Source organism: Portunus trituberculatus, chromosome 47 (genome assembly GCF_017591435.1).
Source record: "Portunus trituberculatus isolate SZX2019 chromosome 47, ASM1759143v1, whole genome shotgun sequence".
Lineage (NCBI taxonomy): Eukaryota > Metazoa > Arthropoda > Malacostraca > Decapoda > Portunidae > Portunus > Portunus trituberculatus.
The window spans coordinates 6,972,700-6,997,961 of NC_059301.1; the positions used below are offsets into that span (position 1 = coordinate 6,972,700).

At 38.9% G+C, this 25,262-nt stretch overlaps 1 protein-coding gene across 5 annotated transcripts in view; it reads left to right on the top strand.

Annotated features, from left to right (window-relative positions):
• Window positions 1-736: 736 nt before the first annotated feature.
• LOC123498003 (serine/threonine-protein kinase PAK 2-like) overlaps window positions 737-25,262 on the top strand; it is a 77,473-nt gene continuing 52,947 nt past the window's right edge. Inside the window, exons 1-3 of one of the 5 annotated variants that reach the window (XM_045245072.1) lie at window positions 8,358-8,457; window positions 8,654-8,725; window positions 18,881-19,062. In XM_045245072.1, coding sequence (XP_045101007.1) covers window positions 18,887-19,062 — 176 coding nt within the window. In that variant the 5' untranslated portion in view covers window positions 8,358-8,457; window positions 8,654-8,725; window positions 18,881-18,886. Of the gene's footprint in view, window positions 970-7,565; window positions 7,675-8,357; window positions 8,458-8,653; window positions 8,726-8,749; window positions 8,770-8,918; window positions 9,123-18,880; window positions 19,063-25,262 lie in introns of those variants that run through there. The other 4 variants (XM_045245070.1, XM_045245074.1, XM_045245073.1 and 1 more) reach the window with 4 other exon arrangements.

A 25,262-nucleotide genomic window follows, 5' to 3' on the forward strand; every position in this document is an offset into this window, starting at 1 on the left:
CCAATAAACAAGTCAAGTCAGTTACTCAGTACGTGGCTAGGCGTCAAGAGGATTCATGCATCATTTAGCTTTCAAAATTTTCAGATATAATTACATCCTTTTTTATGTTATGGCCTGTAGCGTCTGTAGGCATACTTGAAGATGTGGGAAGCGCTGTTAAGCTTCCGCCCATTAGTGGCGCAGGCAATATTATTTATAGTGGTACCCATATTAGGGCCCATATCACCACCCAAGCGCATCTTTGGTGTTACCACCTAGAACCTGGGTATCATGGTGACATGTAGGTAACTTAAAACCACTCGACAAATGGCATAGCTTCAAAGCAGTATGTGGTGGGATTCGAACCTATGCGTGGACGTCTGTCTGTCCGATCCCACGCTCACCACCTTATCCACTACGCCACCGCCTTCCTCCTTACAGGCATAAATTCGATGAGAATCGGAAATTTTCAGAACTAATCTACCAGATGTCACTGCTGCTACATGTCCTTTTTTATTATTTATACCATATGGGGTTTTCACGGGAATCTATATGGACTAAAGGGGGTACTTTTTGGGGTACCTCCTATCTCAATGCCCACCCGCTAGGAAACCGTTGCCTTGAGTGAGGAAACTTCACCTACACTCGAACCGTGGACAGGATTCGAACCCGTGCGCTTGGAGAGTGGAGACAGCAGAGGCATGATGGATGTGACGTCACGCGGCCGTGACGTCAGTGCGAGTAGGCCATCCGCGTATACTGGGTGTGTCGGGAGTGTTTTGGAACTCCGCCGTGGTCTTGTTTTAAGTGGTTTTGGTGCACTCACTAGGCCTTCTGCCATGCCTTACAAGTGTTGCGTTCCTTTATGTAAAGGGAATTACAAAAGTGGGCCAAAGGTGTGCTTATTTTCATTCCCAAAAGAAGAGAAGCTTGCGCGGTCTTGGCTTCATGCTATCAAGCAAGCAGACCACCCCAACCAAAAGCACCAAGGTAAGTAAACTAAACCAATGTTTATTGTATACAACTAGTATAGTTTTATCCACATTATAATACAGGGTGTAACACGAGTTTCTGCGAATACTTCTAGAGGTGAAAGTACAAGTTTGTTTAGTCGTGGGGTGAAATTCAAGTGCATGTGGTGGGGTGACTGTTACACCGGCTGGGCCGGTCGGGTGTTTTATGTTATAGAAACACTATATCAACTTACTCCACCTTACTGTAAGTGTGTTTCACTGTTTGATCTGCTGCAGTCTCTGACGAGACAGCCAGACGTTACCCTACGGAACGAGCTCAGAGCTCATTATTTCCGATTTTCGGATAGGCCTGAGAAATGGCACACACCACACACCGGGACAACAAGGTCACAAATCCTCGATTTACATCCCGTACCTACTCACTGCTAGGTGAACAGGGGCTACACGTGAAAGGAGACACACCCAAATATCTCCACCCGGCCGGGGAATCGAACCCCGATCCTCTGGCTTGTGAAGCCAGCGCTCTAACCACTGAGCTACCGGGCGTGTGTGGCATTTTGTATATATTTTCTTCCTTTAGAAAATCACACAGCACAATAAAAATTTATTTACCGTCACCGTCTTAACGTGAAATTTCAAACAGCTAATTTTCTGCTAGATAGCCTCACTACCGCCTTCCTGCCAGGGGAGGTGGGTAGCCTTTTATTTTATTTGTCACTAATTACAGACATGTTAACATTGTGTAATGTTTACCGGTAAATTCCTAATCTTTAATACCACTTGTCTGATCATGGGATACTGTAACACCCACAAATTTGCAGAAATGATTGAATAACCCACTACTTTTCACTATCGAACAATCTGCATAACTCGCTATCATTTCTACAAGTTTTGGGGTACAGCAATATTCTGCAATGAGACGAGTAGTATTGACTGAGAGGTAATTTACAGATAAATCTGACACAGTGTTAGAATGTCTGTAATTACTGACAAATAAAGTAATAGGCTATACGGGGACACCTTGCCTGCCTGAGGGAGGCTAGCAGCAGATCAGCTGTTCGGAATTTCACACCAAGATTGACGGTTAATAAATTTCGATGGTACTGCATGATTTTGACAGACAAAAAAATCTCTGTTGAAAGTACCACACACTTACAGTAAGGTGGACATGGTGTTTCTACGAAATAAAACAATCGCCCGTACCAGCCACACGTAAATTTCACCCCACGACTAAACAAAGCCTCAAAAGTCATATGAGTATAGAACATTTTTTACTTAGAATAACTTGTTCTTTCGCCTCCTAGAAGTATTCGCAGAAACTCGTGTTACACCCTGTATAATGATGTGATGATATCAGTTTATGATATATTTAGTGTAGGTGAACATAAGGAACCTTGGCTACTCGAGTACTACCTTAGGTTTGGTTAGGATAGGTAAGGGTAGGTTAGGGTAGGTAATGAAACAAATGTATTGATCAACATAAATGTTTTGAAATCAAGAACAGCTTTTATGCAAATTAATTGTTGGTAAGATAAACAGAGGAAGGTGGGCAATAACCTAACCCTAGCCTGCCCTAACCTATCTAAAGGGGTCTAAAGAGGGTGTTTTTAGCTTGCTGGTTTAAAGGGGTGTTTTTAGCTTGCTGGTCTAAAGGGGGGTTTAGCTTGTTGGTCTAAAAGGAGTGTTTTCAGCTTGTTGGTCTGCAGGGGTTGTTTTTAGCTTGCTGGTCTAAAGGGTATGTTTATCTTGTTGGTCTAAAGGGTATGTTTATCTTGCTGGTCTAAAGGGGATGTTTATCTTGCTGGTCTAAAGGGGATGTTCATCTTGCTGGTCTAAAGGGTATGTTTATCTTGTTGGTCTAAAGGGGATGTTTATCTTGTTGGTCTAAAGGGGATGTTTATCTTGCTGGTCTAAAGGGGATGTTTATCTTGCTGGTCTAAAGGGGATGTTTTTAGCTTGCTGGTCTAAAGGGTGTGTTTTTAACTTGCTGGTCTAAAGCAGTGTTCTTCAACCTTTTCTAAGATCATGCACCCTTCCGGGAGCTCTTGAAAAATTCATGTACCCTAGCGCCGTCGACAAAAAAAAAAAAAAAAAAAAAAAAAAAAAAAAATCACAGTTTTTTATTTTTAAGACCGAAAATATATAAATAAAAGTATTAGGTCTCTATTTTAAATATAAAAAATAGCTACTTGGTCCTAAACAATTATATAGGTGGTAACTGTATAATAAAACAATATAATTATATGTGTATACCTTTTGTATTTCTATTTTTAAATGTACAAATAATGTGATTTTTCAAATGGTTTGAAAAAAAAATACAAATGGAATATCACATTGTATACACACAAGTTATAAAACAGCAAATTAAAAAGGTTTTATATTCAGTGGCTGGGTTGCTGCTGCATTGTTCCAACAATCTTTTCAAAGCGAGGTTTTATTTCACTTTCCAGTGCCCCCCTCATCAGAGAATCCACATCTTGTAACTGGTTTCGCTTTTTTGTTTTAATATCCACCAGATTAGAGAAGCCTTTCTCTGCCAGATATGTTGTTGGCATCCGCACTAGATAAGTCATGGCCATTCGTGCAAGTTCTTGGTACTCTGGAATTCCTAAAAGTGAGCACCAGAAATCTCCATAGTAGGAGAATTCATGGAATGATGACTTCTGTGCAAAATCAGTGGACAGTTCTAGCAAAGTAGGTGTCAATGATTCCAGATTGGCTAATCTGGTATTAGCTGAGACAAAGGGTTCACAATCCACATACATTCTTCGAGTGCTCTTGCCTCTTGATCAGGGAAATAGATACTAAACTTCTTTTCCAGACTGTCCAGATGAAAAATAACAAAATCCTTAATATTTTCTTCCAGCGAAGGAGATAGCACTTCCCAGTTGCACTCTTTCAAGAACTGATCAAGGAAGGAGAAACTACCGAAGTCCTTAGTTTCAACTTTTCTTTTCCATAACCCAATCTTTAACTTGAAAGCTTCAATCTTGCCAGTGACATCAAAAATATCCCCACCAAAGCCTTGAAGGGATAGGTTTAATTGATTCAGTTTCTCAAAGATAGAAGCCATGTATGATAATCTGGCAATCCAGTAGTTGTCCTGGAGCTTGACAGCCCTTTCGTCTTCTTCTTCTGTCAGAAATACACACACTTCTTCTCTTAGTGTTAGAAATCTGTTCAACACTTTGCCACAAGACAGCCAACGAACTTCTGCATGAAGTAGGAGCTTAGAAAATTCTGCATCCATTTCCTTGCAAAGCTGTTCAAACATGCGACTCTTTTTTGCTTTTGCACGGATATTATTCACTATCTTTACCACATCACTGATGATTTCGTCAAAATCACTTTTCCCCACATTTGACAGTAAATTCTTGGCAGCCAATGCCTCCCGATGTATTATACAGTGAATAGAACAGCAGCTGGGAGCAACATCCTTAATTTTCTTAACAACACCTTTCTTACTTCCAACCATTGCTGCAGCCCCATCTGTGGTAACACAAGCACATTTTTTCCAGCTCAGATTATTCTTGACCATAAACTCATTTATCTTGGTGAATATTTCCTCTGCTGTTGTCTGCACACCTAGTGGTAAACAAAATAGGAAATGTTCTACAATTTTCTTGGACTGACTGTCAGGAAAGCGGCAGTAAGCTAAAAGTTGAGCAACATTTACAATGTCAGTGGTTTCATCGAACTGCAAACCAAACCAGGGTGCTGCCCTGAGCCTTGTAAGTAGCTGATCCTTCAAATCTTCAGCGACTGCCACAGATCGACGTTTCATTGAGGAGTCTGAAAGTGGAATACTCCGAACCTTATCACGTGGTTTCTTGCCTCCATGAAGATGCTGGGCAGCTATTTCTAAGCATGGAAGAATGACTGTCTCAGCTAAAGTGAAAGGTTTCTTATTTTTCATAAGTATATGTGCTATTTCCATTGATGTCATTAGAAGGGACTTCTCTTCCTTTTCTTGATGGACCATAATGCTATCGAAGGAGCGTTGTTGCTTTTTGAGTTCAGCTCGAGTTGCTTCAAAGAACTCCTTTGACTTATTTTTATGCTCACTGTGTTGCATTTTGAGATGGGACAGTAGCTTGGAAGGTACAAGATTTGAATTTTTATACTTCGCAGAACAGAAGAGACACTGAGTAGCTGGATAAGGATTCTGCTCCTCTTCATTTGGCAAATAAAATCCATACTTCACATAGTCATTATTGCACTTCCTTCGCTTTGATTTCAATTGAATGGACGTACTTGATGGATGATGCCTTTTTTGCTTGAAGCTCGTTTCACCGCCATTCTTCGGTGTTGGTAAAACTGATCCAGTTGGGTGATCTTCCTGTCCATTTTCATCACTTGTTGTTTGCCTTTTATCCAGTTCCTCAGGTCGTAGTTCATCAGTAACACCGGGTTTCTTGAAGTACTTGAGCAAAGCCATCTGCAGGAAAAAAACAAATTCTCCAATAAGCTTTGTTTTATTACAAATCTACCATGCTATATTCTGCCATCTCAGTATATTCCTGCATAATAATAATAATAATAATAATAATAATAATAATAATAATAATAATAATAATAACTACTCTAGTTTTAGCCTCGTCTATCCTGGTAAAATATCCTATGAGTGCCCCTGAAAATAATTATATAATCATAATGCACCCAGTCTGGTACTTCTCGCCGTCTACATGCCACAAACACAAATTAACTCATATTCAAGACATTGTGACATGTGTGGATAGGTGAATGGAAGGAAACACGACACGGGTATGTACTGTACAAGTGTACATCAGAGTTAATTTCCCGAGTATTTTCGTTGTTGCTTCTTCAGGGGAAAGAAGCAACAGCGAAATTAAATGAGAAATTGTCTGATCTGCATACCCGTGTTTCCTTCCATCCACCTATCATTATTTACTACTCACCAATATACGAGCGATTTTGAGTGGTTAAGTCGAGTCAACTTGACTGTGCGTCCGAAGGAACGTGAAGGTAGAATGAGGGTAGCACTGTACTGAGTGTATACCTCTACTACCAGCGCCAGTGACACGTCTAATACCAGTACACCGCCGCAGGCCCGCAAGCTGCAATGTTGCCAACCCGTGAGGCGCGAATTGTGTCACAAAACCCGTCGTGAAAAGTACCTATACCAAATTCCTCATACTTTTCCCCACACTTTGGGGCAGTATCTGCCTATCTGGGGAATGGCTCTTTATACTGTGTATAGTAACTATAGTTAATACTGAGTGTAATATACTAATATAATACACATATTTTTAATACTATAATCTCAATTTAAATTAATTTCTTACATTACACTTACAATTTTCTTCCTAAAACACCTTTTCGTAGTGTGCATTCTTGTACACACTAGCCTTGTCATGTACCCTCCATGTACCCCATTATTTCCATGTACCCTTTGAAAAATCATGCACCCTGGGTGCACCATGCACCAGGTTGACTATCACTGGTCTAAAGGATGTGTATTATATATATATATATATATATATATATATATATATATATATATATATATATATATATATATATATATATATATATAAACGTTATCACCACAGGTGTTGGTGTATAGGGTTTATGCTATTATTTAGCTGACTACTAAAAATTTTGAAATTAATAAAAAAATCTAAGTAAAATATATGGTTCAGGTAAAATAATGCAAAATATCATCATCATACGTTTATATTGTAAGACAAAAGAGATAGATCATCGATAAAAACAGAAATGATAGAACATTTATGGGAAAAGAGATGAGCAGAGCGGCGCGGCGATGGCCTACTTGTGCTGACGTCACATCTGATCCCTCAGGCCTGTATACGAAGGCCGTGGTTTAGTTCCATTATTAAATCCCACGCATATACAGATGCATATAACATTGATTATTATATTAATGATTACATTCTGCATTTACTTTTAAATATCATGTATGGATAATTTTAGAAGTTGGTCAAAAATTTTTTTTCAATTTTGCAATACTGTTATGAGTCTCCTGAATACAGCATACTACAAGTTTGAAATCTATTGATTTGGACAATGAAAAAGGTAAGAATTTTGACTATACTATATAATATGACTAACGAATCTTTGTGGATGATATTTTACGGAGGTTGGTATGTGAGCAGGAGGTTGCTATGAAGGTTTCTTGGATCCGGCCCCATTATTTTGGTACGTTGTTTTTTTACAAACAACGCGTGTTGCTAGCCTGTTGTTAAAGTTTCGTGAATTCCACCCCAGATCTCAGCCACGGCCTTCCCTCAGCTCCTGTCGAAAAACAATGACGAGGATCCATCACTTATAGGGGATTCGATTCTCTTTCCTGCGCAACACTGCCCTCCCCTTTCACAAAACTTTACCGATTTCAAATGTCAGTATCGCTTGCAGTTTCATACTCACTCCACAAGGTTGGCATCCTCGTGTTCTAACAAGGGCGACTTAGCCGGTGAGATACCTTGCTTTCAACTTCACTGTCACTATTAGCGTCATTACACTCTTAGGCACTGCGCAAATGCCACCAGCATCACTATCACCATCAGCGTCACGCGCTCTCTTACACACACGCACACACGCCTTCAGTGTCACCAGTGTCACTGTCACTATTGCACTGGAACTCACGCAGGACGACGGGATCACCACCACCTTATTCTTGGGGATTGTCAGCACTTACCCTCACTCTGGGCCTCAGCGTCCCCCCAAGTAAACTGTCCAGGTAGTGGATATGCCCACAACTGGTCGACGTGAACGATACGTGTTCGCACTCTTGGAGTCTGGCGGATCTTATGGGTGACTGCAGATAGCACCTCGATCCAGCACAGTGTATGGTCACTCCCAGGGTGACTGGAGCTTAGGAACTCTTTCCTGTGTTCTCCTGGGGTTGTACAACCACACGAGGTCTCCTACAGCATTCTGAGTGCCACACATGCGCTTTTCATAGTGACCCCACATGACCTGTCCAACTATCTGCAAATTCGCTGCCAGAGTGTCCTGAGTAGTGAGCATGCGCTTCTGCACCTCATTCACATAGTCAGGCACTTCACTAGGCAGCTGCTCACCCGGTGGCCTTCCTGTTGCCAGGTCAATGGGTAGCCGCATCTCTTGACCACAAATTAAACGGGCTGGCATGTAGTCCGTTGCCTCATGTTTGCCGGGCAGAGCGGTATGCAATCAGGGCGAATGGCAAACTTAAGTCCTAATTACTCTGGTCTTCACAGTACTTATAAATAAAAACAATCTCTCTCTCTCTCTCTCTCTCTCTCTCTCTCTCTCTGTTTTATAACAGTCGCTTGAGGCCAGCATAGTCACTAGCGCACGTCCACAAGCTTAGGCTCTTACATGTTCACCTTTCTATGAGTGACGCATGTCTGTGTGGTGCCACCCGCTATGGGAGGTCACGGCACTGCATAAAAAGCCTCCATGATGGCATTAGTTAAGACGATGCAATGAGTTGATATGCGTCTACTTGTATGTGGCAGATGGGCAGGCTGTTCTGAAGGTGCGTCATTCGTGAGCATTTTGAGGAAATTTGACGCAGATATGTCTTTGCCATAAATCTCTCTCTCTCTCTCTCTCTCTCTCTCTCTCTCTCTCTCTATATATATATATATATATATATATATATATATATATATATATATATATAATAATAATAACAAGTTAACAACCTATCTGGAACCTTATCTTGTTATCAGAACCCACAGCGCACACAGGAAGCCACAGTGCCTAGCGTCATTACTGCCACTCTACTACGCACTGCACCATCGGTAAGAACTTTTGGATATGTCATGTGCTTGGTTACTCGGGCAAGGTGAGCACCTGTGGTGATACTGTGAATATATAGTGGTATCAATGCAGTTAGACACAAATTGGCAAACACCTTCATGTAGGCGTCAGCGTGTGTGTCAGTGGCTCAGCGCGCAGGTTGGGTATCTTGGGTGTGGATCGAGGTGCTGGCCGTGGCTGTTGCCTAGCCTGCCACAGAAACAAATAACCTTTCTTTAAGTGTGAAAGGTTCCAGGTCTATGTTCTAACATTATTGTTTGTTTAATTTAAATGATCAATTATTACATAAGAAAGTACAAGTACGTTTAGTAAAACAAAGGCTAGGACATTATTTAACCTCTCTGTGATTTGATAACGTGGATCACTAAGCTACATAAGGTAAGAAAAACTTTTGCATTATCTTCTCCTAATTTATGAAGAAGCAACAAACTATGTAGAATATTCTGCTTGAAAGAATGAAGATAGATACACAAGAGTATGTTTGGCGATAATGCTTTCTTATTCTAGATTAATGCATTATGAATATAGGATTCTTCCACCACAACAGAAGTGGTCAGAAAAGATAATTGCTGTGTGCCATCCGTATTTGACATACAAGGCGTTCATACAAAGAACACCGATCACATTTATCTCAATAGTAATTCACGCCTTCGTTATGCGGTGCATGCTTTGGAATTTCCAGAAGGATGTTATGCTTCCTCACTATTAATCATGAATCATTCTCTCTCTCTCTCTCTCTCTCTCTTTAATATATATATATATATATATATATATATATATATATATATATATATATATATATATATATATATATATATATATATATATATATATATATATATATATATATATATATATATGCATGTGGCACTTATCATACGCTTTTTTTGTTTTTAATCCAAATAAATGCAGTCAACCCATCCCTCTCTCTCTCTCTTGTACTTCATCAACTATTCTAGAGTAGAAATTCAGTAAATTTATTACACACGACCGACCCTTTCTAAAACCAAATTGGCAATTTGATAATGATTTGTTGTATTCAAGGAACTCGATCCATTGTTTCTTTATTACTCTTTCACACATCTTGCATATTACACTAGTTAGTGATACCGGTCTGTGATTTAAAGGTTCTTCCTTCCTTCCGCTCTTATATATGGGAACCACCTCAGCTCTTTTCCATTCTACTGGCACTGTTCCATTTTCTATTGAGCATTTTATGATGTTGTATATAGGACTTGCTAGTTCTTCCCTACATTCTTTCAGTATTCTGCCTGATACTTCATCTAGTCCCATTGCCTTTTCTTCATCCAATTCCTTCATCAACTCTTTTTTTTCAAGCTTGGTTAGTTTTAATCTCTTTCATATAGACGGTCTCTCTATTACCCTGTGGCCTTTCAAATTTGTTTTCCTTAGTAAAGACCTGAAATTTACTATTTAACAGTTTGTGTGTGTTTACATGTGTGTGTGTGTGTGTGTGTGTGTGTGTGTGTGTGTGTGTGTGTGTGTGTGTGTGTGTGTATTTACCTAGTTGTATTTACCTAGTTGTAGTTTTACAGGGCCTGGGCTTTATGCTCGTGTGGCCCCTTCTCCATATCTACACTTATCCAATCTTACTTTAAAAGTGTGCACACTCTTTGCAGACACTACTTCTTCATCTAAACTGTTCCATGTCTCAATACATCTCTGCGGGAAACTATATTTTTTAATATCTCTCAGACATCTTCCCTTTCTCAGCTTTTTACTATGCGATCTTGTGCTTCGGATGTCATATTCTTCTCTCAAGATCAGTTTCTCATTATCCACTTGGTCCATTCCGTTGATCAATTTATAGACTTGTATCAGGTCTCCTCTCTCCTTCTTTGTTCCAAGGTTGGTAGATCCATAGCCTTTAGTCTCTCCTCATATGTCATCCCTTCAAGTTCTGGGACCATTCTTGTAGCCATTTTTTGTAGCCTCTCCAATTTTCTTATGTGTTTCTTTTATGAGGGGTCCACACTACTCCTGCATATTCCAATCTAGGTCTTATTATAGTATTTATCAATTTCTTCATCATTTCTTTGTCCATGTAGTGAAATGCTACTCCAATATTCCTCAGCAAATTATATGTTTCTCTAAAAATTCTATCAATATGGCTTACTGGTTGATTGTTTTCTTCCATCGTCACTCCTAAGTCCTTTTCCTTTTGACTTTCTCCAGTTCTACACCATCTCCCATCTTATAGATTCCCACAGGTCGTCTTTCACTCTTTCCCATTTCCATGACATGGCTTTTGTTCACATTGAATTCCATTTCCCACTTCTTACTCCATTCCCAGATCTTATTTAGGTCTTCTTGCAGTATTTCACAATCCTCCTTTTGCTTTATAACTCTGCACAGTTTCGTATCATCCGCAAACAAATTTATGTAGCTGTTCACTCCTTCTGGCATGTCGTTAATATAAATGAGGAAAAGTATTGGTGCCAATACTGTGTGTGTGTGTGTGTATTCACCTAGTTGTATTCACCTAGTTGTAATTTTACAGGGCCTGGGTATCATACTCGTGTGGCCCCGTCTCCATATCTACACACATCCAACTTTCCTTTAAAACTATGCACACTCCTTGCTGACACCACCTCCTCACTCAAACCATTCCACACCTCCACACATCTTTGTGGGAAACTATATTTTTTCACATCCTTCAAGCATATTCCCTTGGCTATCTTTTTACTATGCGATCTTGTAGTTCTACTTAAGTTTTCCTCTCTCAACATCATTTGCTCATTATCCACTTCATCCAGTCCATTCAACAGTTTATAAACCTGTATTAAATCTCCTCTTTCTCTTCTTTGTTCCAAGGTAGGCAAATTCATTTCTTTTAATCTCTCCTCATAGGTCATTTCTGCCAATTCCGGAACCATTTTGTTGCCATTCTCTGCAATCTCTCCAACTTCCTTATATGCTTCTTTTTATAAGGGGACCAAACCACTCCAGCATATTCCAATCTTGGTCTAATTACCATACTAATTAATTTCTTCATCATATCTTTATCCATATAATGGAAGGCTAATCCAATATTTTTATCAAATTATACGTTTCTCCAAACATCTTATCAATATGAGCCTCAAACTGCCCATGGTCTTGTATTATCACTCCCAAATCCTTTTCCTTTTCCACCTTTTTCAACACTACTTCTTCACCCATCTTATATGACCCTCTTGGCCGTCTTCCACTCTTTCCCATCTCCATCACATGACTTTTGCTCAGATTAAATTCCATTTGCCACCTCTTGCTCCACTCCCAAATCTTATCCAGGTCTGCCTGTAAAATTTCACAATCTTCTTCACTCTTCACACACCTACACAACTTCGCATCATCCGCAAACAAATTAATATAACTGTTTACTCCTCTGGCATGTCATTTATATATACCAGGAAAAGTATTGGTGCCAGCACTGAGCCTTGTGGGACTCCACTCTCCACCACCAACCAGTCCGACTTTGCATCCCTTATTACCGTTCTCATCTCCCTCCATCTCAAGTAGTTTTCCATCCACTTTAACACTTTTCCTTTCAGTCCTCCATAAATCTCTACTTTCCATAACAGTCTCTCGTGAGGTACCTTGTCAAAAGCTTTCTTTAAATCCAAATATACACAGTCCATCCATCCTCTCTCTCCTGTATTTTGTCAACCACTCTTGAATAAAAGCTCAGTAGATTTGTTACACATGACCTCCCTTTCCTGAAGCCAAATTGATGATCCGATAATAACTTATGATCCTCCAGGAACCGTATCCAATATTTCTTTATCACCCTCTCACAAATCTTACCGACCACACTTGTTAGAGACACAGGTCTATAGTTAAGAGGCTCTTCCTTACTGCCTCCCTTATAAATGGGCACCACTTCAGCTCTCTTCCACTCTACTGGTACTTCCCTGTTTCTAATGAGCACCTTATAATATCATATAATGGATCAATCAATTCTTCTCTACACTCCTTCAATAATTTTCCTGAAACTTCATCTGGTCCCATCGCTTTATCATCTTTAAGTTCCTCCAACATTTTATATAACTCCTTTTAGGTATCTTAATGTCCTCCATGTGCACATTTCCTTGTACATTCTGTGGCTTTACAAACATTGTTTCTTTAGTAAATACTTGCTGAAACCTATTATTTAGCAATTCCGCTATATTCTTAGGGTCATCTACTATCCCTTGCTCTCCTTTTAATCTTTCAATGGACTCTCTCTTTTAAGTTTACCATTTATGAACCTGTAAAACAATTTTGGATGTTCCTTACTCTTGTCTACAATATCTTTTCAAATTTTCTTTCTTCCTCCTCCTTACCCTCACATACTCATTTCTTGCCACTCTATAATTCTCCTTATTTAGTATATTCCTGCTCTTTTCCATCTTTTCCAAGCCACATCTCTCTTTTCCTTAGCCTTAACACAAGTTGCATTAAACCAATCCTTTCTTCCTTCCTCTCTTGGTTTATACTTTGGTACAAATTTCATAACTCCTTCTTTATAATATTTCATAAAAATCTCATATTTCTTTTGCACTTCTCTGATTTGTAACATCTCCTCCCAATCTAATTTTCTGAAATAATTTTTCAAACTTTCTGTGTCCATCTTTCTATAATTCAATCTACCACTCCTGTATGTCTCGTCCTTCCTTCGCTGTGTTGTTGCTATCTGCATTTCCATAACCACATGATCACTCTTTCCCAAAGGACACTTGTATTGTATATCTCCACATAGGTACACTTCTCTTGTTAACACCAAATCCAGTCTAGCCGGTTCATCATCTCCTCTATATCTAGTATTTTCCTTCACCCTCTGTTCCATCATATTTTCCATCATTAGATTAAGAAATCTCTCTCCCATGCTTCTTCTCCAACACCACTTACTAGATTTTCCCAATCCACCTCCTTACAATTAAAATCTCCTACTAGTATCACCTTTCTTTTCCAGATAATACACTTTCCAAACTCTGTAAAGTATCCTTGATCATATTGTCGTATTCCTTAATGTCCAAGAATTTGTTTTAGGAGGTACATAGGTCACCATGATTATTAATTCTTTTCCATCACTTTTTATCCTTATGCTTATCACTTCTGCATTGTTCTTCCCATACCAAACCTTATCCACATTTATTTCTTTCTTCGTCATAATCATAACTCCTCCTCCACCTTTACTCTCTATCCTTTCTCCATATATTATATTTATTATCCAAATTTATCTTTGTTTTTTCATGCAATTTTGTCTCAGTCAAACACACGATATCAGGCTTCTCCACTATCATATAGTCTTGCAATTCCAATCTACTTGACAGTATCCCATCTATATTAGTATACATTACGGTCCACCCACTGCTCCCTCTAGGGGTTCCTCCGTATTCCTTCTTTCCACATACCACTTTCTGACTCTCTCTCCTATAACTCTCCAAAAACTTTCTCTTTCCTCCTCAGACCGCTCATCATTTTTCCTTCTCGCCTCTTCCACCAATTCCTTATATCTTCTCCTCTCTTCCTCATTTCTATTCTTTCTCACAAACACCTCTTTACAACCTTCTATCTCTCTTAACTTTGATGTTCTATATAGGACATCCTCCAGATTGTTGTGACTTCAGTACTACTTTAATCGGTCTGTTCACTCCCTCCTTATACGGACCCAGTCTATGGATCTCTTCCACTTCTTCTTGTAGGTCTTTTTTTCATCATCATTTAGATTTTTGAACAGATCTCTTACCGTTTTAATTCTTCCTTAATTCTCTTAGGCTTATATGTTATATTTTGTTCTTTCATCCCAAATATTAACACACTTCTTCTTTTCTGCTATTTCCTTATCAATGTTTCCTTATTCTTCATTACATTAACCAGTTCCTTGGACCTTTCTTTTTTGTCTTCCTTCAACTGATCTTTAATTATTTCTTGTAATCCAACCATCTCTGCTTCCCTCGACTCAGTCCATTGTGTTTTCTTCAGTTCCCATTCCCTTTCAAGCCTTTCATTCTGCTCACTAATCATTTCCTTAAAGTCATCTTTCTCCTTTACTACTCTCTCCATTTTCTCCTCCAACCGTCTCTTGTATTTTTCAACCTCCACCTTCAAATGCATTCTCATCCACCAATCGTTTTCATTTTCCTCCAGTCTCTTAACTCTTTCCTTCAAAGCCTTTGAATTCTCTATCCTGCTCCTCCTCACTCCTCTGAACTTTTAATTCCTTCACTAACTCCTCAAATCTCTTCTCCAACATCACCAATCTACCTTGCAATGTTGCCCTTGTTGAAGCTGGACTCATGCTTTGACTGGCCACTTTCGGTTTTGCTCCCTGGGCCTCATCAACATATTTTGAATTTGGTAATTTATTCCTTACTGGTCTATCCATTTTTCCTTACTTTTCCTGGGAACATGTGGGTGTGTGGTCACTGGGGCCAGGCCTGGTAGTTTGTGTGTGGTTGGATGGCGGCTGCTATGGCTGGCTTTTGTGGGTTCCTGCTCTGTCGTTTGGAGTGTGGAGGTTCTCCCACCTCCGATCACTCCCATGTACACGTCACCAGGCTACGTTCACTCTATACACTCGTTCACTCGCTCTGGTCGCCCCTCTATAGCAATAACTATTCTCACTCAAGCATATTGCTTAGTGTGTGGAGTGTTATTTAGATGCCGTTCATGCGCAGGAGGCACGTGTGTGTGTGTGTGTGTGTGTGTGTGTGTATTTACCTAATTGTATTTACCTAATTGTAACATACGGGAAAAGAGCTATGCTCGTGTTGTCCCGTCTCCATATCTATTTATGTCCAGCTTTTTCTTAAAATCATGAATATTCCTTGCGTTGACCACTTCCACGTCTAAACTATTCCATGCTTCCACCCTTCTATGAGGGAAGCTATATTTTTTCACATCTCTCCTATAAGTGGCCATTTTAGTTTTTCCCATGCCCTCTCGACATTCTTTCATTCCACATACACAGATCTTCCCTATCCATTTTTTCCATGCCAATCATCACTCTGTATATTGCTATCAGGTCTCCCCTTTCTCTTCTGTTTTCCAGGGTCGGAAGTTGCATTCTTTTCAGTCTGTCTTCATAAGTCAAATCTCTTAAGTCAGGCACCATTTTTGTTGCAGCCCTCTGTACTTTCTCTAGTTTCCTTATGTGTTTCTTTAAGTTCGAGCCCACTGTATTGTTGCATATTCAAGCCTCGGTCTTATCATTGCAGTAATTATTTTCTTCATCATTTCTTCATCTAAATATACGAACGCCACTCTTATGTTCCTCAATAAGTTCAATACTTCTCCAATTATTTTGTTTATATGTCTCTCTGGCGATAGGTCATTGGTAATTGTCACCCCAAGGTCTTTTTCTTCATGACTGGTTTTATGTCTTCATTTCCTATCTTGTACATACTCCTGATTCTTCTTTCACTCTTGCCAAACTCTATTTTCTTGCATTTTGTCGTGTTGAACTCCATTTGCCATGTACAGCTCCATTTCCATATTCTGTCCAAGTCTTCCTGGAGTAGTTCGCAATCTTTGTCACATCTCACTTTTCTTAACAATTTTGCATCGTCTGCAAATAGGCTCACATAACTGGACACCCCATCCACCATGTCATTTATGTAGACCGCGAACATTACTGGTGCCAACACTGATCCCTGTGGAACTCCACTCTCCACCAAGCCCCATTCTGATGGTCTGTCCTTAATTATTGTTCTCATTTCTCTTCCTACCAAAAGTCTTCCATCCATTTTAGTAAACTGCCATGCACTCCTCCTACCATTTCAAGTTTCCAGATCAGTCTCCGGTGTGGTACCTTATCAAAGGCCTTTTTTAAATCCAGATATATTCCATCAGCCCAACCATCTCTTTCCTGTATTACATCTATCACCCTCGAATAGTAACATATCAGGTTTGTCGTGCATGAACGCCCTTTTCTAAAACCAAATTGACACTCACAAAGTATGTCATTTTTCTCCAAGAAGTCTGTCCATCTATTCTTCACCACCCTCTCACACATCTTAGCTACCACACTTGTAAGTGACACTGGTCTATAGTTCAATGGGTCTCTCTTGTTACCTGATTTATAGATTGGGACAATGTTAGCTCTTTTCCAGTCTTGGGGCACTACACCTTCCCTTAATGAGGCATCAATTACTTCACAAACTTTTTCTGCCAGTTGCTCCTGCATTCTCTTAAAATCCATCCTGATACCCCATCAGGTCCCACAGCTTTTCTCACTTCTAAACTCCCCATCATATTCTTGATCTCCTCCACAGTTACTTGAAACTCCTTCATAATCCCTTTCTGTTCCATTACCAGTGGTTTGTCAAAAGCAGTCTCCTTTGTGAATACCTTCCGAAAGCATCCATTCATAGCCTCTGCCATTTCCTGGGATCTTCACTGCATACTCCATTTACTTCTAAACTTTCAATACTTTCTCTATTTTTGATGTTGTTGTTCACATGTCTGTAAAAAGCCTTGGTTGGTCTTTACATTTATCAATTATATCCTTTTCTTGTTTCTTTCTTTCTTCTCTTCTAATCAACACATATTCATTTCTTGCTCTTTTGTAACTTTCCCACTGCTTAATCCGTCTTTTCCTTCTCCACCTCTTCCATGCATCCTCTTTTCTTGTTCTAGCCTTTTCACATCTATCGTTAAACCAGTCCTGCTTTCCAACTTCTCTATGTTGTCTTATTGGTACAAATTTTTCTCACCTTCTTTGTATATTTTTATAAATTCCTTCCACTTTTCATTTGCTCCTTAGCACTCTTGAATTTCATCCAATTTGTCTCTTGAAAGAATTTCTTTAGGTTTCCAAAATCTGTCTTGGCATAATTCCATCTTCCCACTTTATATTCTTCATTTCTTCTAGATTTCTCTTCATCTATCACCTTGAACTCCAAAACTGCATGATCACTCTTTGCTAAAGGGCACTCCACCCTCATCTCCTCAATGACCATTGGCTCTGTACTAAAGACCAAGTCCAGTCTTGACGATGCTCCTCTCCTCCAAACCTAGTATCTTCTTTGACCCACTGAGTTAACACATTTTCCATTGCCAGTGTCAATAGTGTATTTCCCATGTTGTCTCTGATCCTTCCATTGACCAGTCCTCCCAACACACCTCTTTACAATTAAAATCTCCCATCATTATAGTTCGTTCACAGCCACCCAACATTTCTTCCAGACATGTTCCTGTATCACTTATCATTTCTTCATATTCCTGTACTGACCATGCATTTGTCTTAGGTGGTACGTACACCACTATGTAGTGCCTCTTTTTCCTTCATTAGTTTCTGCTCTGATCTTTAGCACTTCTGCCTTTCCCATACCTTCTTTCACTTGATCCACCTTTATATCTTTTTAACCAGCAACATCACTCCTCCTCCCATCTTACCTACTCTATTTCTTTTCCAAACATTATATTTCCTTCTCCAACCATCATCAGGTCTTCTCCTCTCTCAGTTTTGTTTCAGTAAGACCCACAATATCTGGGTTCTTGTCCTCAAGTAATCGTTGAGTTCTAAAATCCCGATATCACTCCATTTATGTTGGAATACATTACATTCCGCTCATACGTAAGTTTCTTTAGTCCTTTCTTGCTGTACTTTTCTGGGTTATGAACCACTTCCTCAGTCTCATATCCAAGATTCTCCAGAAAACTCTTTCTTCTCCTCTTCTGTCCTCTCTTCATTTTTTTCAAAGCCTCCTTTCTCAACTCATTTAACATTTCTCTTTCCTTTTCACCGAGATCTCTTCTCAACCAAATCTTCCTTGTTGTTTCCTGCTGGGCTAGCCTCCATGACTTCTCCACCAATTCATCTACATCCTTTTGTGACTTAAGTTTGATTCTTATTGGCCTCATACCTTCTCTTGTGAACTTTCCAATTCTATGGAAGTCCTCTATTTCTTGTACTAGGTCTTTTCCCTCCTCCTGCACCACATTAATGATATTATTTATCACCTTTTTTATGTTTTTCTCTCTCTCCATTTTACTCGGTGTCTTATCCTCCTCCACACCAAATATCACCACACATCTCTTTTTGTCTGTATGTGTGTGTGTGTGTGTGTGTGTGTGTGTGTGTGTTGCTTCTGGTGATTAAGATGATGTCTTGATTTTTTTTTTATGTCATTTATGTGTTTCTTTTCTTTCAGGCCAGGATGAAGGCAGTATTTTCGAAGTTGTTTGGAAAAAGAGAAAGCTCCATTATAGATGAGGTGGAAATATCCACTCCTAATGAGGTTCAACACAATGTGCATGTCACATATAATAAGGAGACACAGTCTTTTGAGGGCATTCCTGAAGCATGGAAGAAATTAATTGGCACTGCTATCAGGTGAGGCAAATTTTGGCTTGCATTCATTAATGCTTTGGACTGTTTATAAAGTCTAGAAAGATAATATATTGGTTTCTCATGTGTATTTCTCCAGTTAACCATGTAGAAATATTTTAATCTGTCACTAGAATCATAAAAGATATTCCCAAAGCCAATAATATATATATATATATATATATATATATATATATATATATATATATATATATATATATATATATATATAACACACACACACACACACTTATATATATATATATATATATATATATATATATATATATATATATATATATATATATATATATATATATATATATATATATATATATATATATATGTACAGTAAGTCCTCGTTATATGGTAGTTCTTTATCTGGTAAATTCACACTTACGGTATTTGGAAATTACTACCCTCGATTCGATATACGGTAAGAAAAATTCACAGATACAATATCTGCTCGTGTCATCCGAGAGGGCTCAGCGTGGGGGAGCAGGGGTGATGATGTCATCCACGCCACACTTACCCACCACTCACAGTACTGACTTTAACTTGACCACCCTTGGAGCCTGTTATCTCTTCCCCTCCGCCCCTTTTTTTTTTTTTAACTGCATTACGTATTACTTACATGCATTGCTAATTAGATGAATAAATGGAATATTAAGGGGTCTATTGTAAGCACAAATATATTCATAATAATTATGGCAAACATTTAAAGCTTACTACCAGTGGCAAACCAGGCAGCAACTGATAAAGGGCACAGATGGGCCTGGCAAGCCCACTATCAGAGAATGGTGGAAGTCGTATAACATCAAGCACGCCATAGATAACATCAAGTCATCTTGGGATGAAGTGAAGATGTCTACCATGAACTTGGCGTGGAATAAAGTATGGTCAGAATGCGCACATGACTTCCCAGGCTTTGCTGAAGACGACCGGTGTGATCAGAAATGACATAGTAAATCTGTGCCATTGGGCTGGCTTTGATGAAGTTGATGATGATTATGTTCAAGATCTTTTGGAAAGCCATGCTGAACCTCTCTCAAATGATGAACTTATAGAGCTAGACAAGGCATCACAGGAGGTAGAAAAAGAGGGAGACGAGGAAGAAGAAGAACCTGTGTGTGGCCTGGACATCAAAACTCTTAGAGAATGTCTCGGTGGTATCGAAAAAGCTTTAGAAACCCTGAAGGAATGTGACCCAAATCCTACCAGGAGTAGCAAAGTGGCTCATGACGTAGAGAAAAGTGACAAGATTTATCAAGAAATCTATGATGAAAAAACAAGAAAAATCAGACAGTCCTCCATCTACTCGTTCTTCAAGCCATTCAGGCATGCTGTCCCTGTCACACCTGCCGACCCTGCTACAGCTGGCCCTTCCATATCCGCTTCCGACAGTGCAGACGATGACGTCTTGTCCTTGTCTGCCCACTCAGCGGAAGATGAGTAAGGGCTGAAATACTATTGTCCCTTAGCCTCGGGAGGGACATCATTTGATAGAATACATGGCGAGTGAAAGGTAAATAAAAACATTTTGTTTATTTCTTTTGCGCAGTACTTTACATTTTTTTTTATATGATTATTTTCATGCATTTTAATATCTGTAGGGATGACTTTTGATGTGCTGGAATGCATCCCCTATTATTACATGCTATAATGGGTTTTGTATACAGTAATTTCAATTTACAGTAAGGTTTTCAGGAACGCATATGTACTGTATAACGAGGACTTACTATGTATATATATATATATATATATATATATATATATATATATATATATATATATATATATATATATATATATATATATATATATATATATATATATATATATATATATATATATATATATATATATATATATATATATATATATATATATATATATATATATATATATATATATATACATATACATATATACACAGTAAGGTCTCAGTTTACGTCAGAGTTACGTTCCTGAAACATGACGTAAGTCGATTTTGTATGTAACTCGAGTTTCCGTACATTTCAAAGCATATTATGGAGTTTTCAACCAATCATTGTTTATGGTCATTCAGGTAAGTTAAAGGTTATATTGTTATATTATTTACAAGTATGTAGGAATATGAAACACAAACTTGTTTTTGTTGTTGATTAGGGCCACGAACGCGAAGAGGACTGCAGGTTGCAGAGAGGGGTGGACGCCTGAGGCCGCCAGAAGGGTGGGCAGGTCGAATGTTGTGATGCCCAGGGTGGACAGCTGGGAACATAGTGCAGTGCGGTGGGAGTAGAAGCGTGGGCAGCGGGGCAGGAAATGCAATAGGAAATGGCAATAGGGATCAGCAGACAGGCGCAGACGGTGCAAGTCAGCTGCGAGTGTCGTGTGGCCCAGGCGAAGGCTCCGGAGTTGTTATTGTTGTGATGGGTGTGCAAGCCCTCAAGGTCGTCAACCTCCCCGTTGTCATGGTAACGGGCTTCCCATTTTCTTCTTCCCTCCCACACACACAGCTGCTGCCTCCCTTCTCATGTCTTAATTGTGTCCTCTTTTTTCTTGTAGCGTAATGGTTTTCCTTTTCTTAGCATCACTGCTGTAACTAAGAAGTTTTCTCTTTGGTGCCATTGAGCAAGATACTAAGAACTTGAGTCAGTAAACGCAGAAGTAGGATAACACTCTTGCCAGGGGCGACGGTGTGGTGGAAGTGAGGCATGGTGTTATTGTATTCAAGCGTGAGGTGGGCGGTGTGGCGGGCAACCACCAACAATAACAATAAATCCCGCACTTTACGATTTATAAATTTTCAATTTTTTTAATCTTAAATTGCCTTATAGTGGACTGATGTAACTACGAGTTTGACGTAACTCGAGACCGACGTAACCCGGGACTTTACTGTATATATATATATATATATGTATATAATGTGTGTGTGTGTGTGTGTATATATATTTACCAAGTTGTATTTACCTAGTTGTATGTTACAGGGTTCGAGTGGGGCTCATAGTGACCTGTCTCCATATCTACATTTATGTAACTTTTACTTAAATTTGTGCATACTTTCTTCTGTTACAATCTCATCGCTTAATCCATTTCAAATATTCACTGTCCTGTGTGGAAAACTGAACTTCTTAAAGTTCCTCACACTTTTCATGATTTTCTTGGAATGTTCTCTTGTTCATCTGTTTCCACCCTCCATCAGTGTTACCAGATCTTGTCTGTCTATCTTTTCCATATGGTTTACTAGTTTATACATCATTATTAGGTCCTCTCTTTCTCGTTTATTTTTCAAGGTTGGTAATTCCATTTCCTTCAGTCTGTCATCATAGGGAAGATCCTTTATTTCTGGGATCATCTTTATAGCAGTCCTTTGGATTCTTTCTAGTTTCTTGATATACCATTGCTGCACATTCCAGTCTAGGTCTTATCATAGTGGTTATTATCTTTTTCATCATACTCTTATTCATGTAATTGAATGCTACCGAGATGTTAGTTAGTGTCTTGTATGTTGAAGCAAATAGTCCATTTATGTATCACTTTAGAGTCAGGATGTCTTGTATAATTACTCCCATATCTTTCTCTTCCTTCCTTCTCATTTTAATCTCTTCTCCCATTTTATATTCCCACGTATGTCTTTCATTACTTTTACCCATTTTCATTACATGGCATTTCCTGGTATTCAATTCTAATTTCCACTTTTGGCTCCAGTTCCAAATCTTGTCAATATCTTTCTGTAAATCCATACAGTAACTGATGTTCCTTATTACTCTGAAAAACTTCACATCTGCAAACAAATTTATATAGCTACTCAAACCCTCTTGTATATCATTTACATATACTTTGAACATAATTGGTGCCAGCACTGAAACCTGTGTGTTCCAGCTTGATAGGGTATCTCTTATCATTGTCCTCCTTTCCCTATCTGTTAAGTAGTCTGTCATCCACTTTAAGATATTTCCCTGTATTCCTACAATGTCTTCTATTTGTACTTTGTCTATTACAGTAATACTTCGAGATACGAACGCTCCAACATACAATTTTTGATATACAATGAAAAATTTCATATAAATTACGCCTCGAAATACAAAGATATTTTTAAAATACGAATAGCCATCAGTTGGTGGCGCAGTGTCCAGTTCGCATTGTGTATCATTGTTCATCCTTTGTGCATGTATGTGTCTGTGTTCCTTGGCAGTGTGTATTTTTTCTTAAGTTTTGTGAACTCAAGACCTCGTATGAGGATCATGGGTTCCAAAAGTAAAAATAAAAAGGCTGAAAAGAAGAAACTTAGAAGAGTCTCACAATAGATATGAAACACAAGATAATTGCAAAATATGAAAGTGGTGTGCGTATCTGTGACTTAGCCCTGTGCGCTAATGCTAGTAGTAACTGTAAAGTCAAACCATTGTTGGTGTATCATTCTGAGAACCCCAGGGCCTTTACAGCACCTAAGGTGTTTAAGGTGTTAAAAGAAAAACTCCAGGTCATGTGGTGTGCCAATAGTAAGACATGGGTAACTCGCCAATTCCTCCTCTCTACTACATATACGAAGTTCTATCACAGCGTTGGTAAGTACGAATGTAAGTTGGGAGTTTTTGCTCGCGCTAACTTGACAGGTTTGGTGAGAAACACCCAAAATAGCCTGTATTCACATACTGATTACACTTGGAAATTCAATAAACAAGTGAGTACAAATAATGTTCTGCCCACAAGCAACTCTTCCTCTTTGCAATGCAAAAAATCAGAAGTCTCTAGATGCTTTGATTACCAAAATATCACAGGTTGAATGAAGTGGTATCATCGGTGTTTGTGGCCTTGCGTCTGATCGGGTTTAGCGGCCTTGGCTAGAGCGATAGAAAACAGTCCCCTTGTATCCTGTCTCTCTCTCTCTCTCTCTCTCTCTCTCTCTCTCTCTCTCTCTCTCTCTCTCTCTCTCTCTCTCTCTCTCTCTCTCTCTCTCTCTCTCTCTTCTGATACCACTCTCATTCAGATATTGTTTTTTCTGCTACATGGCAAGAGATCCGAGGTGTAGAAGTAAGGCACGCGGGAGAGGTGGCAGAATCGGACACCGTGAAATCACTGTCGCTACCACCATCCATCGTGGGAGTTGGTGACACAGTGACATATGGCATATGTTTACTCCTGATGAGTGTTGCCAGCTCACAAACAAAGAAGACGGGAAGAAAATAGCCAAAATATAGCCCAAAAACGCTTAAACGTCTATCGACGTGTCCCAATTGATTCAATATACGATTTTTTTTATATACAACAATTGTAATGGAACTAATTAAATTTGTATGTCGAAGTACCATTGAACTCTTCCATGAAAGTTTAGTAAACTTGTTATGCATGATCTTCCTTTCCTGAAACCAAATTGGAAGTTATTTATTATTTCCTTTCCCTCCAGATATTCTAACCATTTTTCCTTGATAATTTCACAGATCTTTCCCACAACGCTTGTAAGTGACACTGGTCTATAATTTAGGGGCTCAGTCTTTTTCCTCCTTTATATACTGAGACTATACCATCCCTTCCGTTAGAAAGTTATTGATTACGTCCCAAATTGGTTTTACCAGTTGTTCTCTACATCCTGACATTCCATCTGACCCCATTGCTTTTCTTACATCCTATACTAGTAATTCTCTATTTTTCTGTTTTTCTATCATGACGTCTCTTAATCCTACCTGTGTCTCTTGGTTGCTTGGCTCTATGAACTCTCCCTCTTCATAAAATACTGATTCAAAGCTCTCCTTCATAAGTTCACTCATTTCTTCCGCAGTTTCATACATCCTATTTCCCTTGATTAATTTAGTAATGGTCTCTGTTTGTCATTTTTCCATTTGTATACTTATAAAAAATCTTGGGTTCCTTTTCACATCACTTCACTACATCCTTTTCAAAATTTCTCTCCTCCTCCCATCTTATCTTAATATATTCATTTTGTGCCTCTTTATACTGCTTCCTATTTGCTTCATACCGTTGCTTCCTTAATTTTTTCCAAGCTGCATCCTTACACTTTTTTAGCTTTTGCACATGCAGCATTATACAACATGTGTTTGCTTTTCTTTTACTCTGTATTCGGGAACATATCTCTTTACTCTCTTATTATACTTGTTTAGGAATTTATCATACTTCTCTTGAGTTGTCTTGCCTTGCATAACTTCCTTCCACTCAATACTACCAAAGTAGCCTAAGCCTCCAAAATTTGACTTGGTGTGGTTCCG